The following is a 25,220-nucleotide window of genomic DNA, read 5'->3' as shown; positions in this document are numbered from 1 at the left end:
CATGACGTGTGTGGGAGCTTTCTTTTGGGATTTTTTTTTCTCTTTTTTCTTTTTTCTTTTTTGTTAAAATGGTGGGTTTTCCTTGTGTTTTGAAGATAAAATCAAGTTTTTTTAAAAATTTTATAATTACCAGAAGAGTCCCGGCTAAACTTCTGCTGTAGCACCGGAAGAGCCATTTCCTCTACTACTCTGAGGAAGATGAGTCTTCTCTGTTTTCTGAGTATCGAATTTACACCATTAGGCCAAGATTTCACTCTATTTACTAAGAATGCTATATTATTTTATTTTAGTCGTGTTACGATTCTTATGAAGACAGCAAATTATTCATTTTTTTTGAAGATAAAATTCACTTAAGAATAAGTTTTTGAAATCACTTTAGGGACCTAAAATAAGTTTTAGAGAAACCATTTTTACTGATTAGATACAAAAAAAAAAATGAAAAAAAAAACTACTCTTTAATTAATACAAAAAAACATCGAATAGGGGCAAAAAAATAAAATGTTGACATATCCAACTTGGTAAACAAATATATTTAACTTATTTCTCTCATTCACTGAATTGTTTATAGGATTTTCTTTTTTTATATATAATTTTTGAATCGATTAAAAAATACGTATCTCCAATTTTACTCTGATACATTGCACGTTGAATCGATGTGAAAAAACTACTGATTCCGCGACGACTAACCATGATCATACTATGAAGCAGGGATCGTGGCATGCAAATTTCACAAACAACAGATATTTGAACAATGGTTCATTTATCCGTTTCATTTCATCCTTATAAGAATAGAAGTACGAAATTCCATAAGAGCAAGTCTCTTGAAAATACATTAATAATTGCTTTCAGCTTTACATATGTTCATCAGCTTATAGTATAAATTACCATCATCTGTAGTCTTGATTTCTCGTGATCCATCTTCAATGGGGCCTATTTAGCTCTAATCTAATCTAGATGGTGCTTTTTCTCAAATTTTACTCATGGAAATAGAAGCCTTATGTTCATCTTTCTCCTAAACGATTGTCATGTAATGTTACTCCAGTCGTAACCATAATTTTCCCGTCTGCAATGGCGTATATTAGCACAATCATGATATTGGTTGAAGCTGATAATATACATTTAAACAAAAGACAGGGGGTTGATAATACTATAACCTTTAAGACATGATCCAGAGATAACGAATTATCAACACATTTGGGTACCAGTCTCATGAGTACAAAGAATAACCCTATATATCTGATTCAAATCAAAACAAAAATGCCATTAAAATAATTACATCTCAAAATCTTGTATTCTACAAGCCCTTTGTAACTGCATCTGGGCTTTATTCCACCCAAAACTTGACCTGTACATCAAAAAATACAGTCATACAGTACTAGCACATATAAAAGCTAAACTACAGGCTACAAATTGAACAAAAGAATGCAATATTCTCTCTTTTTCTTCTTCTTCTTCTTCTTTTCCCTACTTTCCCTGTTGGCGCCTTTCTCATCGCAAAATCCCATTTAAAGGAAGCGTGCAGGATGACAAAAATTTTACTCAATATCCGACTACGCTTTTTACCAAATTCTTTACTGTCAATGGGCAAATCTCCCTAAACCAAATCAAACTTTTGATGGAAAAGAGAGAGACAGCGAACACCTCGTGAATGAAAGAAACTGAGCTTCCATCATATACTTTGAGGTTCTCATCCGTTGACAAGCAAAGGCGGCAATTTTGGACGATCAGAACTTATTAGATTCGCCCACAAATTTGCCAGTTTGAGGAAACACTGTTCTTCGTTCCAAACTACCATTGTCATTCCTAATTATCGCAATCCGAGAGAGAAAACAGAGTCAGATCAATGAACAGTGAACAAAATTGATAGTAATAACCTGCAATAAGTTCTATCTATCTACTGCAAATAACAACTTAGCCAGCTGCATGAAATCTGGAAATGCAATGTAAACGACCATGTTTCCAAAATTGAACCCTAAATCCCATTGGATTTAGTGGAGATCAAATGTCAAAAAAAAATTTATCTACTGCAAATAACAACTTAGCCAGCTGCATGAAATCTGGAAATGCAATGTAAACGACCATGTTTCCAAAATTGAACCCTAAATCCCATTGGATTTAGTGGAGATCAAATGTCAAAAAAAAATTTTTTTTTTTTTAACTCTACAAACACTTACAAATGCCAAATGGCAGAAACTGTGACAAAATTTGTTTACCTGGAGCCACTGTTTGAGGCATAAGTGATAGCCAACACAAGGATTCGTGTTGAATAAAAAGCTTATTCTGAAGAGCAAATGCATCAAGATCACAAAGATACTTGATTGAATCCAGCAAGGATGCAAGACTACCATGACCTTTAGCAGGAGTAGAATCTGATATAATTGCTAGGGCTTCTTCAAGGCCTGAAGCAGACCATGAAGAATGACATTGATCTAGGAGTGAATAGATGCTTGATGATTCTACAGGAGTCGACAATATCCACGGTTTATAAAGCTTGGCTGTAGCTCCAAGTAATACAGCAACCCTGTAAATCTCACCAAGGGCGATAACAAATGTTTTACCTGTTATGATAAGCAATGATGCTATCAAATTATGGCACGGAGGACTACAGTATCACATGTGCATGCATATTTTATTCAAGAAAGAAATAGGACATTCTACCATTGGCAACTGTTATAACCAAACAGCTTCAATAATAACCTAACAGGTTTAGCAAGTAACAACAATATAATACCTTGAGGCTCAGCAAGTATCTGGCTTTGAATATTCTTTTGCAATGACTCCCTCCATAACTGAGCACCATGTTGCAGCTCTTGAGCACAAATGTTAATCATCTTAGACCACACGGAAACATAAGTATGTTGTTCATCCAATGACCCCATCATCAGAATCTTCAGCATTGTTTTCACATGACCTATAAGTTCCATAGCTGATTTAGCATCCTTCTCTACCTATAAACCAAAATATTTCAAAATAATAAATAAAAGTCCAAAAAATAATGTTGATCTTACTAGCAACAAGTAAATCTCCTTTTTTAATTCGTTTTTCAAAGCTAACAAATTTGACCAAGTCACCCAAGAACCGAAGGAATGCCCAATATGTAATTCAATCTAAAGAAAAGAAGGATCAGTCCAACTTGAGCTCCGCAGGCAGCCTAAAGAAACTGTGCATGCATGCACCATCTAATTTACAACTACTCAAAAGAGCGAAAAAACACATAAATGATTGTGAGGTCATGTCTATATGGCGTCAATAATGACTTGCTCGAAATTGCTTAAAGCAACTTTGTCACATCTCACTATAGCTGAGGTAACACACTAGCAATAATAAACTTCGTGCAAGATAAACACAACGCTTTTGCTTTTTCTGATGTCTTCTAGCCCTTTTTCATAATGATTCTGACATACTGGGCAGAATGTACCGCATAGAATCTTAGGAAGTATACAGATTTTCTGCAGCATATTGCTAATGAATGAACATTAAGTCTTAGAATCTTCCCCAGATATTAATTATGCAAGTTAAATTCATACTGCACCACATTTTTGGAGCAATTCTAAATAATCTCCGCATTTTCAAAATGGAGTATTTTACTCTTACTCATAGAGTTAAAAATCTGAGGAACTTATACATTTACAAAACTAAAAAATGCATGTAGTCCACACGGCCCCAGCTCATGAATTCTTTCTTTCTTTAAAATATCCTGCAGTGTGAACTTTCACAGCTTTCGTCAAGTTAGTTAGCTATTGTACATCAACTCCCATTTTAAGAAAAACAAGAAAATACACGCACACACTTGCCATAGACGTCTGAAGAATGTTTCAGATATTCAGGAAGAGAATGCATACCAATGACAGTCTTCTTTGCAAGTCATATTCGGTCTCCAGAACACAAAACCCTGGTTCTTGCAAAACTTCAAGAAAATCATGGAGATTACTCTGACTTTGTGTACTATTACCCAAGTGCTCTTCCTTAATAATAGCATTCGCTTGGCCAAGCTCGTCACAAGCCATCTAGAATATAAAAGAAGCATGATACTTCAGTTGAAAAATAACTAGTTAACAATCACACAGAAAGAGCAAGAAATTAGGAACATAGCAATTATTAACATGAATTCTACTCACAAGTTGAATACAAAAATAGTAAGTTGCATGTGTTAATAATTTGCACCTCAAGAAAGTGAATATAAGGACCAAGATGAGACCCAAAAAGCACCACACTACACAAAGCAAAGGTATGAAAAACAATGGATAAGCTTAAGCTTGATACTGACGTTTACCACTGAAATTAACAAGTATAAATGCAATTAATCCAGTACTGAACAATCACAAGCCTACAAGCTCCAGAAAGTTAATTAACAGCCCTTAACTATACACAAGATAAAGTTGCTGATACTATTAAACTGACCTATCATCACAAAGCAAGCTGTATGAAAGAACTACTTGATATGAGATTGCCTCAAATAACACTGCATGAAAAATACAGTACCTTAGGGCATTCAAACAATAGGAAACACCTCAAACTTCGACCTTTTTATTTTTTCTAGTCCAAACTTGCTTCTACATTTTGTTCAAAAAAGAAAAGAAAAAAAGAAAATCTCAGCACGAACTAACTGAAAAATGCTTCCTCACTGTCCAAAGCTTTTAAAATTGGTATCTTCCACTATTGCTTAACATATAATCTATATGATGATTCACTAAAGTATTCTGTGCCTTCCAAAACCATCCCATGTTGTATGACTGACTTTCCAAATTTAAGTCCTATGAGGAACCAGAAGATGTGATTTTTCCAACCATTAAAGTAAGGGAAAACTAAAGGAGAGGAGAGCTACAGATAACTAAAACTTCACTTCCCAATGCAGCTTCAACCTTTTTCCTAACTGCATCTGATATGATACTTGCTGTTTTCTCTGCATTAGGGCTGCGAACGAACCGAGCCACTCGCGAGGCAAGCTCGAGTCGAGCTCGAGCTGGCTCGACTCGAGCTCAAAATATTAAGCTCGTTAGATCGCGAGCCGGGTATATATATATATATATATTTTTTTTTTTTTAATAGTATATATATATTTTTTATTTTAATAGTAAAATTACATATATATCCTTAATATTTTATTATTTATTAAGAAAAAATATTATTTTATTTATTTTTTTAAAAAATAAAATAATTATTTTTTATTTTTTCAAGCTCGAGCTCGAGCTTTAAATTGTCAACTCGTCGAGCTCGAGCTCGAGTTCGAGTTCAATAAAAATAAGTTAAGGCTCGGCTCGATTAGACCAAAACTCGACTCGGCTCGGCTCGTTTGCAGCCATACTCTGCATTAACACTACTTCAAAAACCATTCACAGAACCACAGGAACATTGAGTTTTGAGCTCAAATAAGCAAAAGGTTCTTAATTCATTATGGTTACTGAGGCTAAGGAAGATTAAGTGGCAGCATTTTGTTACGGAAGGTTGGCACATACATGATAATGCTAACCTCCCACAAAACATTGAAAACAAATTTTCTTGTCTTTCACTGCTTCTGTCTATATATGATATCCTTCTTTCCCCAATCCCGAGGGAAGTGTTCTAAAAAACTTCAACACTAACTGAAGGATGGCTAATGAATAGCAGTGAATCAAGAAATATTGAACAAAGATTATAGATTACAGCACATTTCTCTCTAATGTAATAACTGAAAAGTGCTTTCAACAGACACCATTACAACTAGAAACATGCCAATAACAACTAAACCATACACACACAGAAAGGCATAGGTAATCCTAGGAAAAGACAATAAATTTACAAAAGCTTCAAATATAACTCGCAATTAAGCAGAGCAATGGAAAGCAACAAAAAACAGTAAAGCTTTCTCTTATGTTGCCATGTTTTTTAACATCAGCAAAACCATCACACTAACCAATTGCAAGCCAAAAAATTCTAAACAGAACATACTACGCTTTTTTTCTATGTCACAATAATGTCATAGTTTGAATGAATAGAATTTCCTTAGCATGCGCCAAGTTCAGAGGAATGGAACATGCAGATAGAATAGTTTTTCGTCACCTTAAGGATGATGATTTAACATGAGTAAAACCAATACTGATTTTGACATACCCAGGTAATTTTTACAAATAAATAGACCCTGTGCAAGTAAAACATTGTCCCAGTTAAAGAAGTATCATAGCCAACTTTTTACTCCGCATGCATGTATTTTGGAAGGCAATCAGAAAATACTCTTTGTCAACACGGTGCTAGGTGTCAAATAATGCTAGTTACATTTGTGCAAATAAGGAGATTTTCCCTTCGAATGCTAAAAATAAAGCGAGAGAAATATGCTGAATGAACATCTGGTTCTGAGAACAACTAAAAGTGAAAAAAAATAAGGACAACAATGACCTGAATTTCCTCAATGAGAGCATCAAGGCCTGCATCTTCACCAAAATTAACATCATTTTGAGTTTCCTGATAAAGAGCATAACTTCAGTTAGTTAGACGAAAAGAAACAACGTAAAGGAAAAATGTGCCTCCCACACATGTATAAAAACTCAATAAAGCATGTATATCCCTGTCTAATGCAGGTTGAAAGGATGGGATAGTTTCAGGTACAGACCTTTAGGCTTGCAAGATGGCCTTTAGCTATCAAGTATAACTCGTCTTGTAATTTAGAATAGAAATCCATGAAAATTTGTAGCTTTAGTTTGCCTGAGCTTGTCTGATGCACATCTTCATTTTCAGAAAGAGAAGTCCCCTTATTAGCTTCATTTTGAAAGACAGCATCCTTAAATTCCCAAGAACTGTTATCAACATCTTCAGCAGCAGGTACTAGATTAGAACCAGAGAAAGAGTCTGACAGATGCAACCCATTTACAACTGGGTTTTGCATTGAGCTGACAGAAGAAATTGGCCCAGCTTGGCTGTATAAGTTTGATATAAGATCATTGATAGAGATAGCTGATTTTGTACTATGGCTGTTTCCCTTAGAAGAAGCAGATTGAAACATGAAACTATCATCAGCATTCAAGGAACCGTCAGTTTCCAGTTCTTCATCACCAAATATGGACAAGGGCAATGCACCTTTATGATTCTCCAATTCAATGGCATTTTCCTAAAAGACATACAAATTTGATGTCAAACCTAACAAATTTCAGAAAGCTACAGAAGATATCGCATTTATGTAAGTTTTTTAATCAGAGTATCAATTACCAATATGGACATTACCATCATTTGCAGGTATTTAAAGTTCAGTGTGGAAAATTACTAGTCTCTAACTCCCACTACACCAAACACTAAGAAAATACACCTGTTCAAATATCATCCTAAAGCAGATCTTTGATTGCTTGAGCTTCATTACCTGTTTCACAAGTGCATTTTCTTCAAATGCTGACCTGAACTCGCTAACTGGCTCACCAGATACAGCATTTTGAATTACAGTAGAATGGTCCTGCAGGTCTACACCATCTGTGAGTTCACTTCTTGAGAATGCATCAAGTTTAGATGCTTCACGTTTAACAATTATGCTAGGCTTTATATCAAAACCACCACCAACTTGACTGAAGTCACCAAAAGTTCGATTTGATGGCGCAAATAAGTCAACTGCTCCATCAGACGCAGAAAAGAAATCAAGTGATCCATTTGAGCCACTTGTAAAACCCGACGAGGATGCATTGATCCTAGAGCTCTCACGCACCTCAGAATCAGCCTTTCAGAAAAAAAAGATCCAAAGTTAGCTCAACAAACCAATTATAAGTAGTCTGGGAAACCATACAGAATAGAGTAAATTAATTTGAACATAGCCAACTAATAATGTCTTATAAAGCTCAAAGACCAACTTTTTAACCTACATCTGCTTTACTTTTTCTTTTTTCTTTTTTTTTTGGGTGCTACTTTACTAGTCAAAAAGTGAGATATCCCATCAAATCAACCACCTCAGCATCACTTGTGGTAATTACTGAATTAGACTAAGAAATATAATCCATGTTTAACTCTCCCCAGAGTGAAAAATGAACTCTCAAGCACTAGTATAGCTTCCATAAATACAATCTACAAACAGGTTGACTGTTAACTGACCTCTTGCATTAGTCCAGCTCCAGCAAATGCAGCCGTGAAATCCCCAAAATCCTCATCAGATTCAGCAGTTTCAGCGACTGGGTGAGGGTATAGCACAGCCTCGTGGCCTTTCTGATCAATTCTTAGGCATGTATCCGGAGCTAAAGCATTACCTTTGGCTGCAATCGACTTGATATTCGATCCAATATCAAAGCCGTTAGATTTACTGGAAGCTCCACTTGGTGTAGACAACATATCACGAGATCCATTTGACATAGTAAACAAATCAATTGATCTGTTAGTGCCATTTCCACTACCAGACGAGTGTGAGTTTTCCTCCCAAACTTCTTGCACCTCTAATCTAGCCTTCACAGAGAACAAATCCCAGGTTTAGATCAATCAATGAAATATGCCAGTTAGCAAACAAATAGGGATATTTCAACATAAAACCTAGGCAATTTTTCATACAGTAGTTAGCTTTCAGTTTAGAGCAATTTAAAATCCAAGTTTTGTAGTTAAGAGTTTCACTCTTTCTGATGTAACTTGTCATGTAACATAAGGACTACAGAACTTGAAAGTTCCAAGGTATCACACAGAATTTCTTGTCCAACTACTAGTGAATTGTGGATCCTGACAACACTAACGCCACAGGCTCCTTATATATTTCAAAAGAATTAATCAAGGATGCTTATGCGCTAAACAATATAGATGACCAAAAAATAGCAAAGTCCAAGGATTTACCTTCTCATTCCCCATCTTAACTTTTGATTCTGCGTATGCATCCTTGAACTCCCATCCATCAGCATCATCATCATCCTCACCACCAACAAGTTCTTCATGTCCACCCTTAAAATCAGAGCCCATATTAGCCACCCCGTTTACATTTGAACTCAATCCCTCCAAACTTGACTCCATAGCAGATGAATTCAATTTAAATCCATCCAAATTTGAATTCCACCAGCTAAAAGGTGGATTCTCAGTATCTTTTACAGCCAAGTCAATATAATTTAAACGAGACTGAGCATTGTCATTTTCAGCTTTACCATCCAAATTTCTATCGTTCAAATCATATTTAATATCCAAGTCCAAGCTAGACTTTGAACCCAGTCCATTAAAACCAGTATTCCACCCACCAAAATCCAGGTCTAATGCATCCAAACGCAATTGTACTCCGTTAGAACTAGCATTAACCCCATCCTCAGTCTTCATTTCTTGATTCTTACTATCGTTATGACTACTCAAATTCATAAAAGAATCATTATCACTCTTCCTAGCCAGTGATTCTGATTCCAAATTCAAACCATTCAGCATCAAGCTCGAATCTTTCTTGCTCAAATTCAAATCCGAATTCTGATTATACAAACTTGCGATGACATCATAACCAAACGACCCACCTAAATAACCGTTACTCTTAAATCCATTACTAAAATTACCATTTTTCTTCAGATCAAATTTCGAGTCCTTACCATTAGTACCATGCGGATCACTCACACCAGATCCCTCCACTTCTTCTTCCTTCTCTTCCTCTTCAACATCACCAAATATCGACAGTGGAATAGCCCCTTTCAGCTTCACCCACTGGCTCTCCTTCTTCTCCTCCTCCAATTGGACCCCACCAGATTCTGACTGGGATTGAGTAATGGGGTTTGCCGCGAAGAAATTAAAAGGGTCGAAAGGCTTTGCTGCCGGGGTGTTAATGGAGGACGCATTAGATCCAAGTGGGCTTTCAACAAAATCACCCCATTCATCATCGTCGTCGCCATTGGCGGCTGCAGAGGTGGCGGACGTCGTCGTGGTGGCCATTGTGAATCGTGGGGCGTTGATTTGGTTCAATTGTTGATGATTGGTAGATGGATTATTGTTGAAGGTCGCAAACGTAAAGTCTCCAAAGCTATCGTCGTCGTCGTCCTCCGCCATCTTCGAAGGACTGGTGTGGAGACCCTTTTCTACTTCCGTCCTTTTGATTTCGTTTCTTGGTCGATCGATCGGATTTTCCACTTGTGGAATTTTAGCACTAGTTTGAGAAGAAAGCGCTCTTTTTAGTGCGAATTTTGTTGACGTTGGTCTGGTCCAACCATAGGGTGTCGGCTCCAAAAAGCAATTAGTGGGAGTATTTAATTTCCTAATGCATGTTTAGTGGTATTTATTTAATTTTTATAATACTATTGTAAATAAATTTTCTAATTATTTTTTTATTTTTTTAATTAATTTTTTTATCTCACATGTATCCTATTATGAAAATATTATAATATTTAAAATATTATAATAATTATTCTAAATAATATTAAATATTTCAAATAACCTCTTATCCGAACACACTCTATTAAGACTTGTTCATGTATCTAGGTTGGATATATTTAGTTTTATGATTTTCTTGTTTACTTTTGCATATAGGTTTTAGATTGTAGATTTTATAGTATCTATTAAAATAGTTAAAATCCACTGTCAAAGAGTAGTTTGAGATTTGAACTGGTGTGATTATTCTCTAAATTCACCCTCCACAACCAACTTTTGCAAAATCATCGAAAACAAGCACTCAAATTTTTAGGAAAGTGAAATTAGATCAACAAGACGGGTAAAATACGAATATGAGTATATGTATTTAAATCAAAACTTGATTATACTAAGCAGTTTGTTTAGTTAAAAGTACAAATTTAATAGACTTGGGATAAACAAATTATCCAAAATTAGAATACATAACTGAGTGAAATAATCAATTGAGAACAAGGCATCCATTATTTACTCACTAGGAAAAACATTGAATTTTTCTCTTTATGATGATTTCTTTTATTTGATCTATTGGGAATTAACCATTTTTTTAGTGGTTTTAAATCTATAGTTGATGTCTTAAGAAAATCTTCTAATGGATCGTTAGCTTTATAGCAATTATCGTATAAAACCATAAGATGTTTTGTATTACCTTCTACAAAACTCATAATTTGATATGATATTTAAAAAAAATTGTTCGATCTTAATTGAATAGCACTCAACATTATTTCTAGAAGAAACTATACTATTTTATTAATAGCCAATCTGTTAATTTTATATAAGGTGAATTTATGACTGATGATTTGTTCAGGTTTAATTCCATTCAAGATATGAAGCGCTTAAGGGATAATAATGTTGTGAATTTTGTTAACCCTTACTTGCCAAAAGAGAACTGTGAGTGGTACACATAAAACCTACACTCACAATGCATGAGGGTGTCCAAAAGAGCATAAATGTATAGGAGCATGCATGTTTAAACAATTTGGTATTTTTGAAACTCTTTCCCTATTCGCATTTTGTGCATAGTTTTTTTTGTTATATAAGAATAGTTTGATGTTAGTTTGTTTTTAGGATCTTAGCTAACTTTGATGACAAATCAATGATTGGATTAAGTTTTTCAGGTTTCTAACTGTGACCTCGAGATGTTAGATTAAAAAAAAAAGTGTTAGTGATGGTTCCATTTTTGCATTCTTTTTATAATGGCAAGATTTCGCAGTTATATATACAAAATTACATTTCTTTGATCCTTTTCCTCTTTTTTTTTGTTTGAGATAGCAAGTCAAAAAAAAATTGTAATTCATTTACCGGATGTCAAGTAATGGTGCAATGGAGCAGTTCAAATTCAAACTTTTCGGTGTGGTAGAAATTAAAAAAATAATAATAACAACTTTGTGCATTATAACGATGTGAACATGCTCCTCTTTCTGAGAATTTTTAAAAGAAAATTTATCAACAATTGAGCTTTAAGGTCACTAACATAATTCCTCAAGTACAGCTTTGTTTAGAATGTTAAGATGCTTGTAATTGTTGATTAACAGCTTGATCAGTATACATGTTGGATTTTTACACTTTCATCATTGCCTTTGCAATTCCCAGTACCTTTCTCTACTTTTTTTTTTATCTTTTCTTTTTATTATACTACAAAAATATAATAGTCAAATTAAGTTAGAACTTCAATATATCACGCTTGATTTCTGAACAATGTGGTAAAGTTTCTGAATTAGATTTTAGTTTTGTGGGATTCCACATTTCCACTGCAGCAGAATTTTTTTAAGTATACTCGTCGAAGTCATATAATCATTTGTATGATGTTGGTTCCTAACAATCCTTGGCTAAGTATTGTTCTAAAGCGCTTCTTATCTGACAGAACCAATCTGGCAATTTGTTTACTCCATTTGCTCTCTTTTCCTTCTCTCTGTTAATTTGATAGATGTTCAACTTAAATGGTTACCTATACAAGGCTCCGATAATTAAATTAACCAAATAATAGGTCCATTGAGAAATGAGAATCAAGCTTTAAGAATGTGTTCTTGTTTGGGAGGAGAGGCACAATGGAATTTAGAGAAATCGATGAAACTGAAAACACATATAATTGTACGTTGATGGGAGGTAAGATTTGAATTCTTAACTTTCCACCCTATCAAGACTTGAAATCTTTGGTGGTTGACCACCGCCCAAAGGGCCGTTGGTTACTTTGGCCAGTTGATAAACCTAATTACAACATCAGCGGACAAAACAAATCACCATGGCAAACAAATTTCCTTTTATATCTTTTTCTTCTTGTACACATTTACAATCCGAGAGATGTAAACAATCAGATCAATGCCCCAAAAAAAAAAAAAAAAACTCCATTCTAGTTCTCCGAAGTAACCACAAGTCTGAGTTAACCTGAACTAAAAAGGTCTCAGTTCAGTCCACCAAAGGGGTAAAAAATGTAGGTAAATTCTGCCAATTTAAGCCTCCATTCATCGACACGGTTCGAGGCCTAAATTGGCACAAGATGTATCAAATAATGTATTGAAACTTCTTTAGTTTGAGTAACTTAGTTGAAAATTTTGGCTACTTTGAAGAACAAATGGGGAATTAAGTCATTTGTTCAGGCATGCTAAATTGTAATAAATCCATTAAGGGCACATTATTAATTTTTTATCCTCAAGTATACGAAGCTATGTATCATGTGTCATGTTCTCCATGCAATCATGTTGAACCAATTTCAAGAAGGTAGAGTATTGAATGGTTTAGATATTTAGAATTCTGTACTCAACAATATACGATTTATGCAACAAAATCAAATTAAAAATGACATACGATTTTTTTTTTTTTCCGAAACGGAATAAGACACACACACACAATAATACAAACAGACACGCATACAAACAGACATGCAGGAGTTAGCAGCTAACCGACCCGAAGGTAATCTAAGCAGCGGGATCCACAAGACACAGCCATCCAGCCAATTGGTAAAAACGACATACGACTTAGACGGCAGAAATGCGACTTATACAATAAAATAAAATTAAAAAGGACACATGACCCCATTTGGTTTAGAAGTCAAGTCAGAGGAGACAACATCAAGTTGATGACAGTACACCATGCATTCCAAACTTGTAACCACTTTTAGGTGCAAAAATTCCTTCCAAAGCGTGGCTTCTTAGTAAATCCAATTGGCAGAACTCAAGTTGGCCAGTATTCCTCAAATTGATGCACAATCATTGTTATCTTTGACATGAAAAGAAAGGCTCTCTTTGACAGCAATCCAACATCACAAAAACTCAGTGAAATGATTTACTAGATTAATCCAAGTTTTCTTCCCTTAAATGATGATGATTCACCATCTTATGGTAATAATACTCGCCCGGGTTTACACTTTTATACGGCCAATTTACATGAACAGACATTTTCAATACAACATAATAATACAAGCAAATAGTTGTGGACTACACACAGAAACCACTTATGATGCACTAACCTACAAGATATGACATCTTGGTTCGTGACATAAACAACAAAAGATACAAGAAGAACCCTAATATATATATATATATATATATATATACGACTAGGCCACAAGTACTAGAAATCAAATAACAATCCCAGAATCATAGCCAAAACGTGGTACCTCAAACTAAACAAAACAAGTAAAACAAGCTGCACTAGCAAAGCTTCCTGCAGCAGTGTTAGTAGTCAGGACTAGCACGGTCCAGTCGTCCTCTAAACCAATGCCAACTCCAGTGTACTTGGTGCTATTGACAGAGGCCGAGTAAGGCGACAGCGTATAGTTTGTGAGAACGAGAGTTGCAACACGTTTGGGGACGCAGACGGGCAATATGACACCGTCTAGTGTGTTGTTGATGTCAATGTTGCACTCCTTTACTAGGGCAGGATAGTTGGTTAGCTGAGGTCGAATTCCGGGTGAAGTTGTTGTTGGAACGCCTCCTGGCGGGCAAGGTCGGTCCTGTATCTCGTCGGCGATTTTGTCTGCTAGACACCCCGCTTTGTCGTGCATTTGAAGGGGTGCAGCACCTTGAGATCGCCTGTAACTGTTGAGACCTTGAAGGAGATAATCTCTTTCGTCTGGAGGTCAATGCAATAGATGAAGGACAAAAAAAACTTGAAATTTGAGTGTAAAAGCAACAAAAACAAAGGGGGGGGGGTTAAAAGCATGAAAAGATTTCAACGATAGAAAAGACCACTAAACATTTCATATGATCCAGACAAAATGACCCTTTTGTTCTATTCATATACTGGGATTAGTATAGCGCAGTATAGCCTGAAACAACCATGCTCAAGCAATGAAGTTAAAGTCATACTAATAGAGGTTGGAACAAGAAAAAGAAACAGGAAAAAAAAGAAAGAAAGAAGAAGAACCACTAATCTGACAAAATTAGAGCCATCTTTTCTCCCAAAATATTTGAACCATTGCACTTATTTCGCATAATTGACATCCTCAAACATAGGAAATAACGGAATTCACATTAATTCATTGTCTCATGAAAGAACAATTAACAATTGATTCATGTTCCTATATACAAAATCAACACAAACTTCAGCTTCATTTTTCCTACTTCTTTCATATCATCAGATAGTGCTAGAGAATAACTGCTTTTCCTACTTCGTCCGTTAATTAATTCACTCATGCGTGAGTATAAAGGGTGCATCTGAAAAAATCAGAGATAGACAAGCATATAATGGAGATGAAGTTGTACCATCACCAAGAACTGGAACCGACAGCAAGAGAATGAGATGCGTCACCAAGAAAGTAGTAAGTCCAACTCTAACAGACAACATTGCTAAGTTTAGGAGAGCCCTTTGACCTAATAAACTAGATCGAACTTCAGAAAATTTTCCGTGTTAATTTAGCAGAAAAATATTAAGTTATTTTCTATCTCTTTTTCGGTAAATTGGCTGCAACACTTATCTTGCAGGAAAGGGCACTTGAAAATTGAAATCTGCTGTCCTGGTACATGTAAGGGGGTATCAAATTAGGCTGCGGTAGGTTGCTGAAGAATGGATATCAGTTGCATGATGTTTACACGTAGCATACATGCATAGCCTTTATTGGCGCCTGTCCCTGTGAGAGGATTTGTAGCTAATAGCCATCTTATAGACTAATTTATAGACAAACCCCACTCTCGTGGAAAAAGTGGACAGCAACCGAGTTTAAGGCTCTAAGGTGATTGCTGTGTCTAGTTTTAAAATTCAAAGGGTTCAACTAGGTGGACTAAAGCAAAAAAATAAGAATAAGAAGTGAGTTTAATATAATTTTTGGCAATTTTAAACTTATCTTGTACCTTTAGGATATAGAGTAGAAAACAAAAATCTAACTCAAAATAGTGTTTAGGATAGTGTTATTTGTTTGCAAGGGAAAAGTGTGAAAAAGTGTAGAAAACTTTTAGTTATTTTCTTCTTCATGCATGTTTGGTTGATAAATTGTTGAAAATTTTCTTGCATTTTCCTATATTTTCTAATTTACAAGGTTTTGAAGAAAAAATTAATTACTCACGAAAGTTTCAATAGCTATTATTAATTGTTATTAATATTTTTTTAATAACTAAATGTATATGAAAAATTGATTTTTATTTTCCTATATCTCACTTTCCTTCACTTCACTTTCACATTCTAACTTTCCTTTTGTTCATACTCATATGACATGCTCATACTAGTCTTCCCTATAATTAGTTTCTGGTCATTTTAAAAAATTGGAACATTCTACTCAAAATTCTTGACTTGAATCTTCATTTTGTTTCTAGCATGATTTGCGGGTGTGTTTGGATAAGAAATTATTTGAGATAATTTTTTAAAATTGTAATACTTTCTTGATATGATATATATAAAATAAAAAAATGTATTAATAATAAAAACAAATTAAATAAGATGCAAATAATGTGCAATTCAAACAAACTAAATTTATCAATGCAAATAATGTATTGATAATGCAAACTAAATTGTTTCCAACTTTCCATACAAATCTCAGCTCAACGCCCCATGCATGCATGACGCCCTTGCTACTGATGTGTCCGGTTCATACGGCTTAAGATTACACGCAGACTCCTGCCTCATGCCACGTTACAAAGCCTCGCCACCTCTTCCACATTTTTGTCTTCAATCTTCAATCTTCATATAAACCACCTCGGATATATATATATATATATATATCTATCAACATTTTCATATATACATCCCAAAAAAAGAGAGTTCTAAATTTCATGTTCTTTCGTTTTCTTGTTTCTTCCAGAGTGTTAGCAACCACCTCATTGATCAGCTACCAAAGTTCTTTGAAAAGTCAGTTTTCTCCAGTTTCTTGTTCAAGTTCAACCTACTACCACAGTTTTACCAGAAAAAGCACCGTTTTTGTTAGATCAATTATGGCTTCTAGCGGTCAGCAATTCCCACCTCAGAAGCAGGATGTACAACCTGGGAAACAACATGTCATGGATCCAACTCCTAAGGCTACTTGCCATGAGTATAAGCCCTCTAACAAGCTTCAGGTACGTTCCACCAATTTTGCATAAATTTAATTTTTTTTTTTATTTCTGGAGAATGAAATTTTTTAGACTTACTTCTTTCGCACTAAAAACAATTTCACTACCTCAATTCAATTTGCTATTCTACTGTCACAAATAGCTCCTTATTTAATAAGAGTTTGAAGGCCTGTTTTCTCATCTTTCTTTTTCTTTAGTTCTTGATCGGATGTTTGTAGTGAATATTTCATTTCAAACTGTGATTGATCATTTTATGGGGCGGAAAAATAAAGCATCAACTGAGGGGCATTAGTACTTTCATTCTGCATGGGATTGCTTCTTGATTTTGAAGTTCATGAATTTTATGGCAAATTATTCTAAGAAGGTACTATATACTTGGAAATTGATTACTCTAACCAATGTTCAATTGCCAGGGCAAGATAGCACTGCTTACCGGGGCTGATTCGGGCATTGGGAGAGCAGTCTCCCACTGCTTTGCTCTAGAGGGTGCAACTGTGGCTTTCACCTATGTGAAAGGCATTGAGGACAAAGATGCAACAGACACCCTAGGAATGTTGATGAAAGCCAAAGCTCCTGATGCAAAAGACCCAATGGCTCTTCCTGCAGATTTGGGATATGATGAAAATTGCAAAAGGGTTGTGGATGAAGTGGTAAATAATTACGGTAGGATCGATATTTTGGTGAACAATGCAGCAGAGCAGTATAAAGCAGCCTCTGTTGAGGAAATTGATGAAGAAAGACTGGAAAGAGTGTTCAGGACTAACATCTTTGCTTACTTCTTTATGACCAGGTATGCACGCTGGGATGATTTAACTATCAATCTTTCATCATATGTGTGATTTTTGTTTTGGCTTTTATTTGATTAGTTAGTGATAATGTAATTGCAGGCATGCTTTGAAGCACATGAAAGAAGGAAGCGCCATTATCAATAGCACATCAATCAATGCGTACAAGGGAAATGCTAAGTTACTTGACTACACATCCACCAAAGGAGCAATTGTTGCATTCACCAGAGGACTTGCGCTGCAGTTAATCAGCAAAGGCATCCGTGTAAACGGTGTAGCCCCGGGGCCAATATGGACACCGCTGATCCCTGCATCATTCAGCGAAGAGGAGGTTCAAAAGTTTGGGAGTGAGGTGCCGATGCATAGACCAGGTCAGCCCATTGAAGTTGCACCCTCTTATGTTTTCCTTGCCTGTAATGAGTGCTCCTCCTACATCACTGGCCAGGTCCTCCATCCTAATGGTATGCTCCTTATCACCGTATCATGCAGGCTGCAGTTTCTTCTTTCCTTTACCTATTGATGGTGTTATCAGAATTTTGTCATTTTGTCTTTTCTAATTGAGTTCTACGATTTAATTGATTGGTTTTTCACAGGTGGGACGATTGTTAATGCTTGACCTTGATCGGTGCTTTTGTGGTGGTCTTGGCATGCTGAGTGTCTATAGCAGTGTGGCCAGAGGAAGTGGAATCATCTGTCCTTTTTTATGTTCTTTCAAGTTCCCTTGCGTGATGTCTTCTTTTGCACTTGGCATCAAGAAATGTGAATGCATGTGTGTAAATGTAAAAACCCTTGTGTTCAAGAATTCATTTGGTGAAAAAGAATGGTGTCTAGTGACTCTTTGTATATTGATATAGGCATCTGGGAGAAACTCTGTGCAAAAATACGGCTTTAAATGAACTTTTATCTTCTGATCACATTTGAGGATTTGATCGTGCAGTGGTAAATATTGAATGCAGCTAAGTCTGAAGAAACATGAATAAATGGTAGACAGATGAAATTGAAGACAAATTTCCTGCGACATGTAGAATCCTAGGCAACAACCTGCCTGTGTTCTACAGTAATTTGTGCCATTAATCATTCCTGTGGAGAATGGAGATTAAGTCTTACATTTGTGCAATTTGGCTTAGATGGAATATATGATTTAGCTTATTCAAGATTTGACATATGATTTTTGTATGGTCAGTATAACAGAAGGAGAGGAAATCACAAAAGTGCGACCGACAGTCATAGAATAATTTTTTTTATACAGTTATGATAACTCAAACTGAAACCTGAAGTAAAACAGGCATGCTAAACTTTTAAACCAGAAAAACAGATTGAGAATGAAGATTGAGGTTAATGCCACCCAGGAAAAGACATCTTTTTCTCAACAATGTGATTGTCATTTGATACAATAGCTTTCCGTTACAGAATAATGAACATACAACAATGATCAATGGGAAAATTTGAAGAAACAAATGTCTTCAACAAATTTATTTGATTCTAAAGAGATAGATCTTACAATTAGCAGCTGCAGCAGACAATATCAGGAAGTACCGCTGAAGGAAACTTCCATGCCTTTCCCACCTATTCCAGCAATCAAACATTGGAAGCCACATGATTCTAAATCTGCAATTACCTTGTCAACAACTGTTCCTGACAATACTGAACAATGTAGTTAAGGAAAGAACATAAAGGATAAAAATCTTAACCCAGACAATGACCAACCTATATATAGTTCTCGAACATAAATATGACATAAAAGTTTAAGTTCAGGAAGGTTTTCTGGATGCAAAATTTATTCCTCGACTGCATAGAATGATGTTAGTACTTCCCAAAAGCAAATGAAGTTAAAGGGTTTCCTGTAAATCATGACAGAAAGTCACAGAAATCTGGAGACCTTGAAGATGTTCACCAGTTTTAGTCAGGCTACAGCAAAGCAATTGCAGGTGCCCCTGCAATCTCCTTTCCCCTACATTGTTTCTTCCATGTATATAGTTACTCAAAATATGTGAGACCCAACATATGAACATAGTTAGCAAACACACATACACAGAAAAGCAACCATTGAAGTTGAGGAAGACATTTAAAGTATAAGTACTTTTCAAGCTCAAGAAAACACTAAAATACTAAGAGATTGGCTATTTTGTTAGGATCAAAGGAATACCTTCCAGTTATCGAATGTTCCTTCTGTGCACTACATGTAAAATAAACACCACATGCTATCATACCAAGCCCAAAACTACTAACCCCTATTTTTTAAATTTAAAGTTGCATTCTAAGGTGAGCTCTATATTTAACTGAAAGACACTACATCTTCATCTCATCTAAAATATCTCACTGTCTCACCTTTTCTCTTACAGTTTTACATCCTTAGAGTAGTTCTGCTTCCAGAGTGATCTTGCCTTAAATTTTACACCCCGTAAAATAGGCAGAAAGACATAAGTTTCCCATGTGATCCAATTCCTTCAAGAATCAAACTCCACATTCTATTCATGGGCCTGAATTTGAATTCATTTGTTCTTAGGTATGTATGCCTTAGCATCTCTCCTAGATCTTTTTAAAATTTCTGTCCTTTTCCATTCATACCCAAGTCTATGTGAGCTTTAACAGCAAATGATCTCCCCAACTCCACAATTACCACTTCTAATTCAAGTCAATTTATTCCAGTCAGTACCATGCCAATAGGACTCTGTGCCATTAGAGTGCACTAAGATTTAATTATTTGTCACTTTGATACCATAATTATCAGAACACCTGCCAACTAAGATAGTAAATCATTTATCAAGGATTCAAATGTAGAAGTTTCAGCTTAAAAGACTTCTCCTTTAAACGATCTTTTGGTAGTGTAACTGCAATCTACAACAGTTATGATATGCTCTCTTGTCATTCTACAACCAAAATTTACTGGGAAACTATTCATAATAATGTTGTACATACATGAACTCTAATTCACCAATTGGTTTTTGATAGACAACAAATGACCCTAACTCCTGGACAATCAGCACAAGAGGATTATTTAAAAAAAAAGGGTAAAAAGGCATAAATGAATGCTGCAGATGCGGCTAAGTCAAGCACAAGAAGGAAACAGAATTTCGAAAAGCAAGAAATTAAGGAGTTATAGGAAGCACTATAAATAGAAGATACAAAGGATACATGTTGGTAGCAGTGTCAAAACACAGCCGCCGCCACCAGCTCCAGTCAACTTCGATGACAGTTTGAACTTTAACGTTGTTCGGAGCACAGTTTCTATTGAAGCATGACTGACACCCATGCATTGAAGCAATCCCTGATTCATTTCCATTAATTCCTCTAATTTCTCTTCCTTCTCAGTTATGGCAAGATCATCAGAAACAGGAGATTGAATAATGGTAGCCATTTCATTGCTGATGGAATCAACAGCATTAAATACAGCAGCCATAGCAGTTGGATGCCTTGCTGTCCGTTCTGAAACACCTGCCACCAATGCTTTTGTGTTTCTCCCTACTTTTGTGTTAGTTATCAACATCTTTAGTGGCATATTAGTTTTGATGCATGTCAACTCGCCGGACTTGAATTTGATCATGTTACCTGTTTGACAATATTTATCAGTTCAAAGGACAACTAAATTCTGAGAGACCCTTCCCACATTGTGCAAAAACAAGCCAGAATACAGTTGACTAAAACAACATTTTAAGTGTAAAAAATCTAAAGCAGATATGAAAAATTAGATGGTAAAAACAATTTCACTTTCCTGAATTTGTCAAAGGAGTAAATATGCTTCCATCATTTAATAATTGTTCAATGTTATATTTCATTTGACATCAGCCACTGCTCTCTTAAAGGACATAAGTTATCTAAACCGTGAAAGCATGAAAGATGTTCAGACTCAACATGTGTTAGTCTATTGTGATTATTCCATTTTACATTACTACTCCAATTGAAAGAAGATATAGAATTATTTTTAATTCTTTATAGTTAAGGAAAGGAAAGGAAAGGTCAATTTTGCCAGCCAAACATTTATCACCAGGATAAGAATTTTTATTTATTTTTTTTTTGTGTTTAGTGCTGTTGAGGTTGTTTATCTAGCTTTCTATTCATATCATTCCCCAGTTACTAGTTCAACCTCCGAATACTGTTACTCCTAAAACTGTAAAAAAACTTCCAGCAGTAATGTTTTCTGTGTGGCAAAGGGCACCCTCTACTTCAGAATAAAGACAATTGAGATAAAGATCATTAAGTTCTCTCTGTTCACTCTCTGTCTCTCCAGGTTTTTTTTTTTAATAAGAAGCAAAAGCAGTCAATGTTCAGCCTTTACTTTGTATTTTGACATACCATATGTGCTAACCGTGTTATCAATCCCAGATGGCTTCCCATGGATAATTTTTTCACCCTCAAACGCCCATTTGTTCACCAAGTCCAACTCACTATCACCAAATATCTGCCAACCTTGGTGGCCAAAATCCAGCTTTACAGAGTCTGATAAGGCAAGCAGGGCAGCTGAAAGCGCAACACAAAAGGCAGCAGACGAACCCAAGCCTGATCCAAGAGGAAGCTCAGAATTGACAGTGGCCTTTGCTGGTTTACAACTGATGCCAAAGAAAATGGAATCATGATGTTGCACGTGATTCAGAATTAAAAAAACATAAATGTTATCATCTCAGAAAAAATGCCACATACCCATGGATAGAGATGTATAGCCAAAGAAATGCAGAAATACCAGAAGCGAGCCCTATTTTCGCCTCTGGAATGTTCTGTTCATCAACTAAGGCTGCAATTGCTTTTGTAGTTTCCAGTGAGCATGACGTTGGTGAAGAGGCACTAAAACTGCCCAACTCTGGGATAGCTTCCATGATTTTTCCAACCGGCCAAGAAAATTCTAAGTCCATGTCCTTGAGGTAGAGTTTAAGTGTATCATCATTATCTACACAAACAGACCATAGAAAATAAAGAGGAATAACTTCATCACGAAGCAACAAACTACAAATGCTACAACTTGATTAGAGGAGAAGATGATTAGAGTCAGCTTATCCAGCAGTGGTCACACAGATGTTGATATATTAGGTAACCTTTACAGCTGTAAATTACAAGATTTTGGAGGATTGAATTGGACGACTCCTCAATATACTGGAATTTAAGCTAAATCTCACAATCGAGCCATATACTACATCAACCAAGTTGACCAAGCAAATTATTCTGTTTCAGCTAAATAAAAGTAAAAAAAAAAAAAAAAAAAAAGACAGAAGGGCTTAATCCAGATCCATATTTGCTTTTCCTAGCCATCTGAACAAACATGTCTGGGGTGAATTTGGTTTGTTCTAAATCAAGTAGCACTATCTCTAATCTATACGCAATGACTGTAGTGAAAGTCACTTTATCAGTAAATTTCAACAGACGAAAATATTACGGTTAAAGGATCAAACTCGAATATCCCCAGAGAAGAGACCAGCTTAGTAACCCTCTTATCATTCAAATATCCAGAAACATTCCAACATTTGCCAAAAAAACAGTATGAATGAAATTACGACCAGAAGTTCATTCACTTTTCAGTGCAAGCTAATTGAATTTGTAGAACTAAGCACAAATTTTACCGCAGCAGTGTCTTCTTGCACTAGTAAATTGCCAATAAATAATCTCAAATAACAAAGTAAGATTTTGCATGACACAGAGTTGACTAAAACAACCACCAAACAATTTCAAACTGTGAAGCATGAGACGTCTCATGGAATGACTAACAAACAGTTAAAGGTTTTGTATGAATTCCTCCCAGTACGAAAATTGCTAATGCTTTCGAATAAACCCAAGATTACGATTTTGAAGGACTTTCCTATAAACCAATAAATCTTTTCAAATTTTTTTGTCAAACAGGAATCATTGCGCTCGTGTCAGACCACCCTGTCTAGAGAAAGACCCACTGTACTTGTCAAGGGGAAAATACAAAACGCAAGTCCTGATTATTAGCAGAGACTCAAACTCTCCAAGATCCTTAATATTTGATCAAACCATGGTTAGGCAATAAATTTATCCATAAATATTGGCACAAGCTAGCTCTTTTTGTCCTATAAACACCTTATGCAATTATACCTCAACTGCATGGTAATATCATGTTATTCCATACGGATACAACACCATAATACACAGATTAGGACCAATCAAATCCTCATATCATGCACTAATCACCACTTAATTATCCCAATCAAGAAGCCAAATGCAACATTAACCAAGATTACCTCTTCCAAGATTTCAATATCATTAGAAGCCCCCCATTGAAACAAAACAAGAAAGAAACAAGGGAATACCAGAAGGGGTGGGGAAGCGGAGGGAAACATAAGTGTAGAGATCGATAGCGGCAGCCATGGCCGTTGATCCGTGGACCACAGCATGCTCTCCGGCCAGTATGATTTTCCCTGGAGCTCTAGCTCTTGCTTCCATTTCTTTATTCTTCGAAATCCAATTGGATTTTTTTAGTTATTTTGTTGGGTTTTTCAAATACAGTAGGATATGGATGTATGATTATGAATTAATGCTCATTATTGAGAGCAGAGAATTTTGGCTGGGAATGCCGGAGAAATTCAATGCAAGAAATTGATTCCCGGTTTTGTTTGGAGGACGGAGTTTTTTTTTTTTTGGGTTAAATTAATATCATTATTGTGTCAACACAGATTGCAGGCGCGTGAGCCGTCTTTAAGATAGCGGGTTTGGACAGATTATTTGAAAAAGGGGAGCTTTCTTATCAAAATTTTTTTTGTCAATTCTTTATACATTAGTATATTAATCAACTTATTATTTTACATATAACAGATTACAAAATACACTGAAGTGAATCATACAAAAAGTAAAAAATTTAAATAACCTTTAATCAAACATATAAGTGGCTATCTCTCTCATTGGGAAATTTTGTTAAAACTCTTGACTGCATTTGTCATTTTCTTGAATATTTGATTTTTTCTAGAGGTAATAATTTGTTATATATATATATATATATATATATATAGTTTGGACACCATAATCCAGAAAATGTTATTTGAAAAAGAAAAATATTGACCAAATATACATTCATACTAAAACCAATTAGGAATAAAGAATTGTAAGTAAGAGATCACGTGTTCGAACCTTATCACTTACACAAAAAAAAAAAAGAAATTCAGAAAAAAATACTGAAACCAATGAATAATTTTTTTTTTTGATAATACATATGCTCAACGGTTTTCCTATAAAGAGCAACAACTATGACTAAACACATTCAATCTTCTACGTAAACAATGACATAAATATATATAAATTAACATCATAAACTTTAGATGGCTTTGAATAATCTTATATGATAAGAAAAAATTCTCATATCAAATTTTCTAGTATGTTCATTTTTTTTTGTTCACCTTAATATACTATGAAATTGTAAACTAAAATAATAATTTTGGAAATTTTACCCGAAAAAAAGAAATAATTTAAGGAATTATGATTCATAGAATAACAAGTTGCTCCAACTTACACTAATTAAAAAGAAAAAAGTTGCTCTTCAGCAGCCTTTTTGCTTCGCAACTCGTCACTTGCTGCACACGCGCCCCACAGAAGTTGGGAGAATGTCAATTTCATAGGGTTGGTAGACTTTTCAAGCTGTAGTCAAAGTCAGCGTTCATAAAAGTTTCGCTTTTCAGCCATACCGTTAGTGAAACCTCTCCAACCCCACCATTAAAAAAAAAAA

At 35.3% G+C, this 25,220-nt stretch overlaps 4 protein-coding genes across 5 annotated transcripts; 1 reads left to right on the top strand and 3 right to left on the bottom strand.

The window, feature by feature from the left end:
* Window positions 1-1,138: 1,138 nt before the first annotated feature.
* On the bottom strand, window positions 1,139-10,123 carry LOC113729408 (uncharacterized). The gene is made up of 9 exons (XM_027253706.2): window positions 8,764-10,123; window positions 8,044-8,388; window positions 7,328-7,675; window positions 6,587-7,081; window positions 6,373-6,438; window positions 3,843-4,007; window positions 2,732-2,948; window positions 2,214-2,558; window positions 1,139-1,803 (listed from the first exon to the last, which is right to left on the bottom strand). The coding sequence occupies exons 1-9, from the start codon at window positions 9,937-9,939 to the stop codon at window positions 1,688-1,690; spliced, it is 3,273 nt and encodes a 1,090-aa protein (XP_027109507.1). The 5' UTR covers window positions 9,940-10,123; the 3' UTR covers window positions 1,139-1,687.
* A 3,792-nt stretch (window positions 10,124-13,915) lies between these two features.
* LOC113729407 (uncharacterized GPI-anchored protein At3g06035-like) lies at window positions 13,916-15,078 on the bottom strand. The gene is made up of 2 exons (XM_027253705.1): window positions 14,997-15,078; window positions 13,916-14,364 (listed from the first exon to the last, which is right to left on the bottom strand). Exons 1-2 carry the CDS (start codon window positions 15,076-15,078, stop codon window positions 13,916-13,918), a joined length of 531 nt encoding a protein of 176 aa, XP_027109506.1.
* A 1,367-nt stretch (window positions 15,079-16,445) lies between these two features.
* LOC113732807 (NADPH-dependent aldehyde reductase 1, chloroplastic-like) lies at window positions 16,446-18,471 on the top strand. Of its 2 annotated transcripts, none has more exons than XM_072080843.1 (4): window positions 16,446-16,778; window positions 17,186-17,562; window positions 17,660-17,928; window positions 18,151-18,471. In XM_072080843.1, exons 1-4 carry the CDS (start codon window positions 16,497-16,499, stop codon window positions 18,171-18,173), a joined length of 951 nt encoding a protein of 316 aa, XP_071936944.1. In that variant the 5' UTR covers window positions 16,446-16,496; the 3' UTR covers window positions 18,174-18,471. The 2 variants fall into 2 exon arrangements, with proteins under 2 accessions (XP_071936944.1, XP_027114594.1); XM_027258793.2 differs by having other exon boundaries at window positions 16,447-16,778; window positions 17,660-18,018.
* Window positions 18,472-18,886: 415 nt separating this feature from the next.
* Window positions 18,887-24,122, bottom strand: LOC113732806 (mevalonate kinase). Its single transcript, XM_027258791.2, has 5 exons — window positions 23,815-24,122; window positions 22,196-22,439; window positions 21,851-22,104; window positions 20,693-21,106; window positions 18,887-19,201 (listed from the first exon to the last, which is right to left on the bottom strand). The coding sequence occupies exons 1-5, from the start codon at window positions 23,945-23,947 to the stop codon at window positions 19,083-19,085; spliced, it is 1,164 nt and encodes a 387-aa protein (XP_027114592.1). The 5' UTR covers window positions 23,948-24,122; the 3' UTR covers window positions 18,887-19,082.
* Window positions 24,123-25,220: the final 1,098 nt, after the last annotated feature.

This window comes from Coffea arabica, chromosome 2e (assembly GCF_036785885.1).
Source record: "Coffea arabica cultivar ET-39 chromosome 2e, Coffea Arabica ET-39 HiFi, whole genome shotgun sequence".
In the NCBI taxonomy this organism is placed as follows: domain Eukaryota; kingdom Viridiplantae; phylum Streptophyta; class Magnoliopsida; order Gentianales; family Rubiaceae; genus Coffea; species Coffea arabica.
The sequence above is the reverse complement of the archived record's forward strand: the minus strand, read 5'-3'. Positions and strand labels throughout refer to the sequence as shown.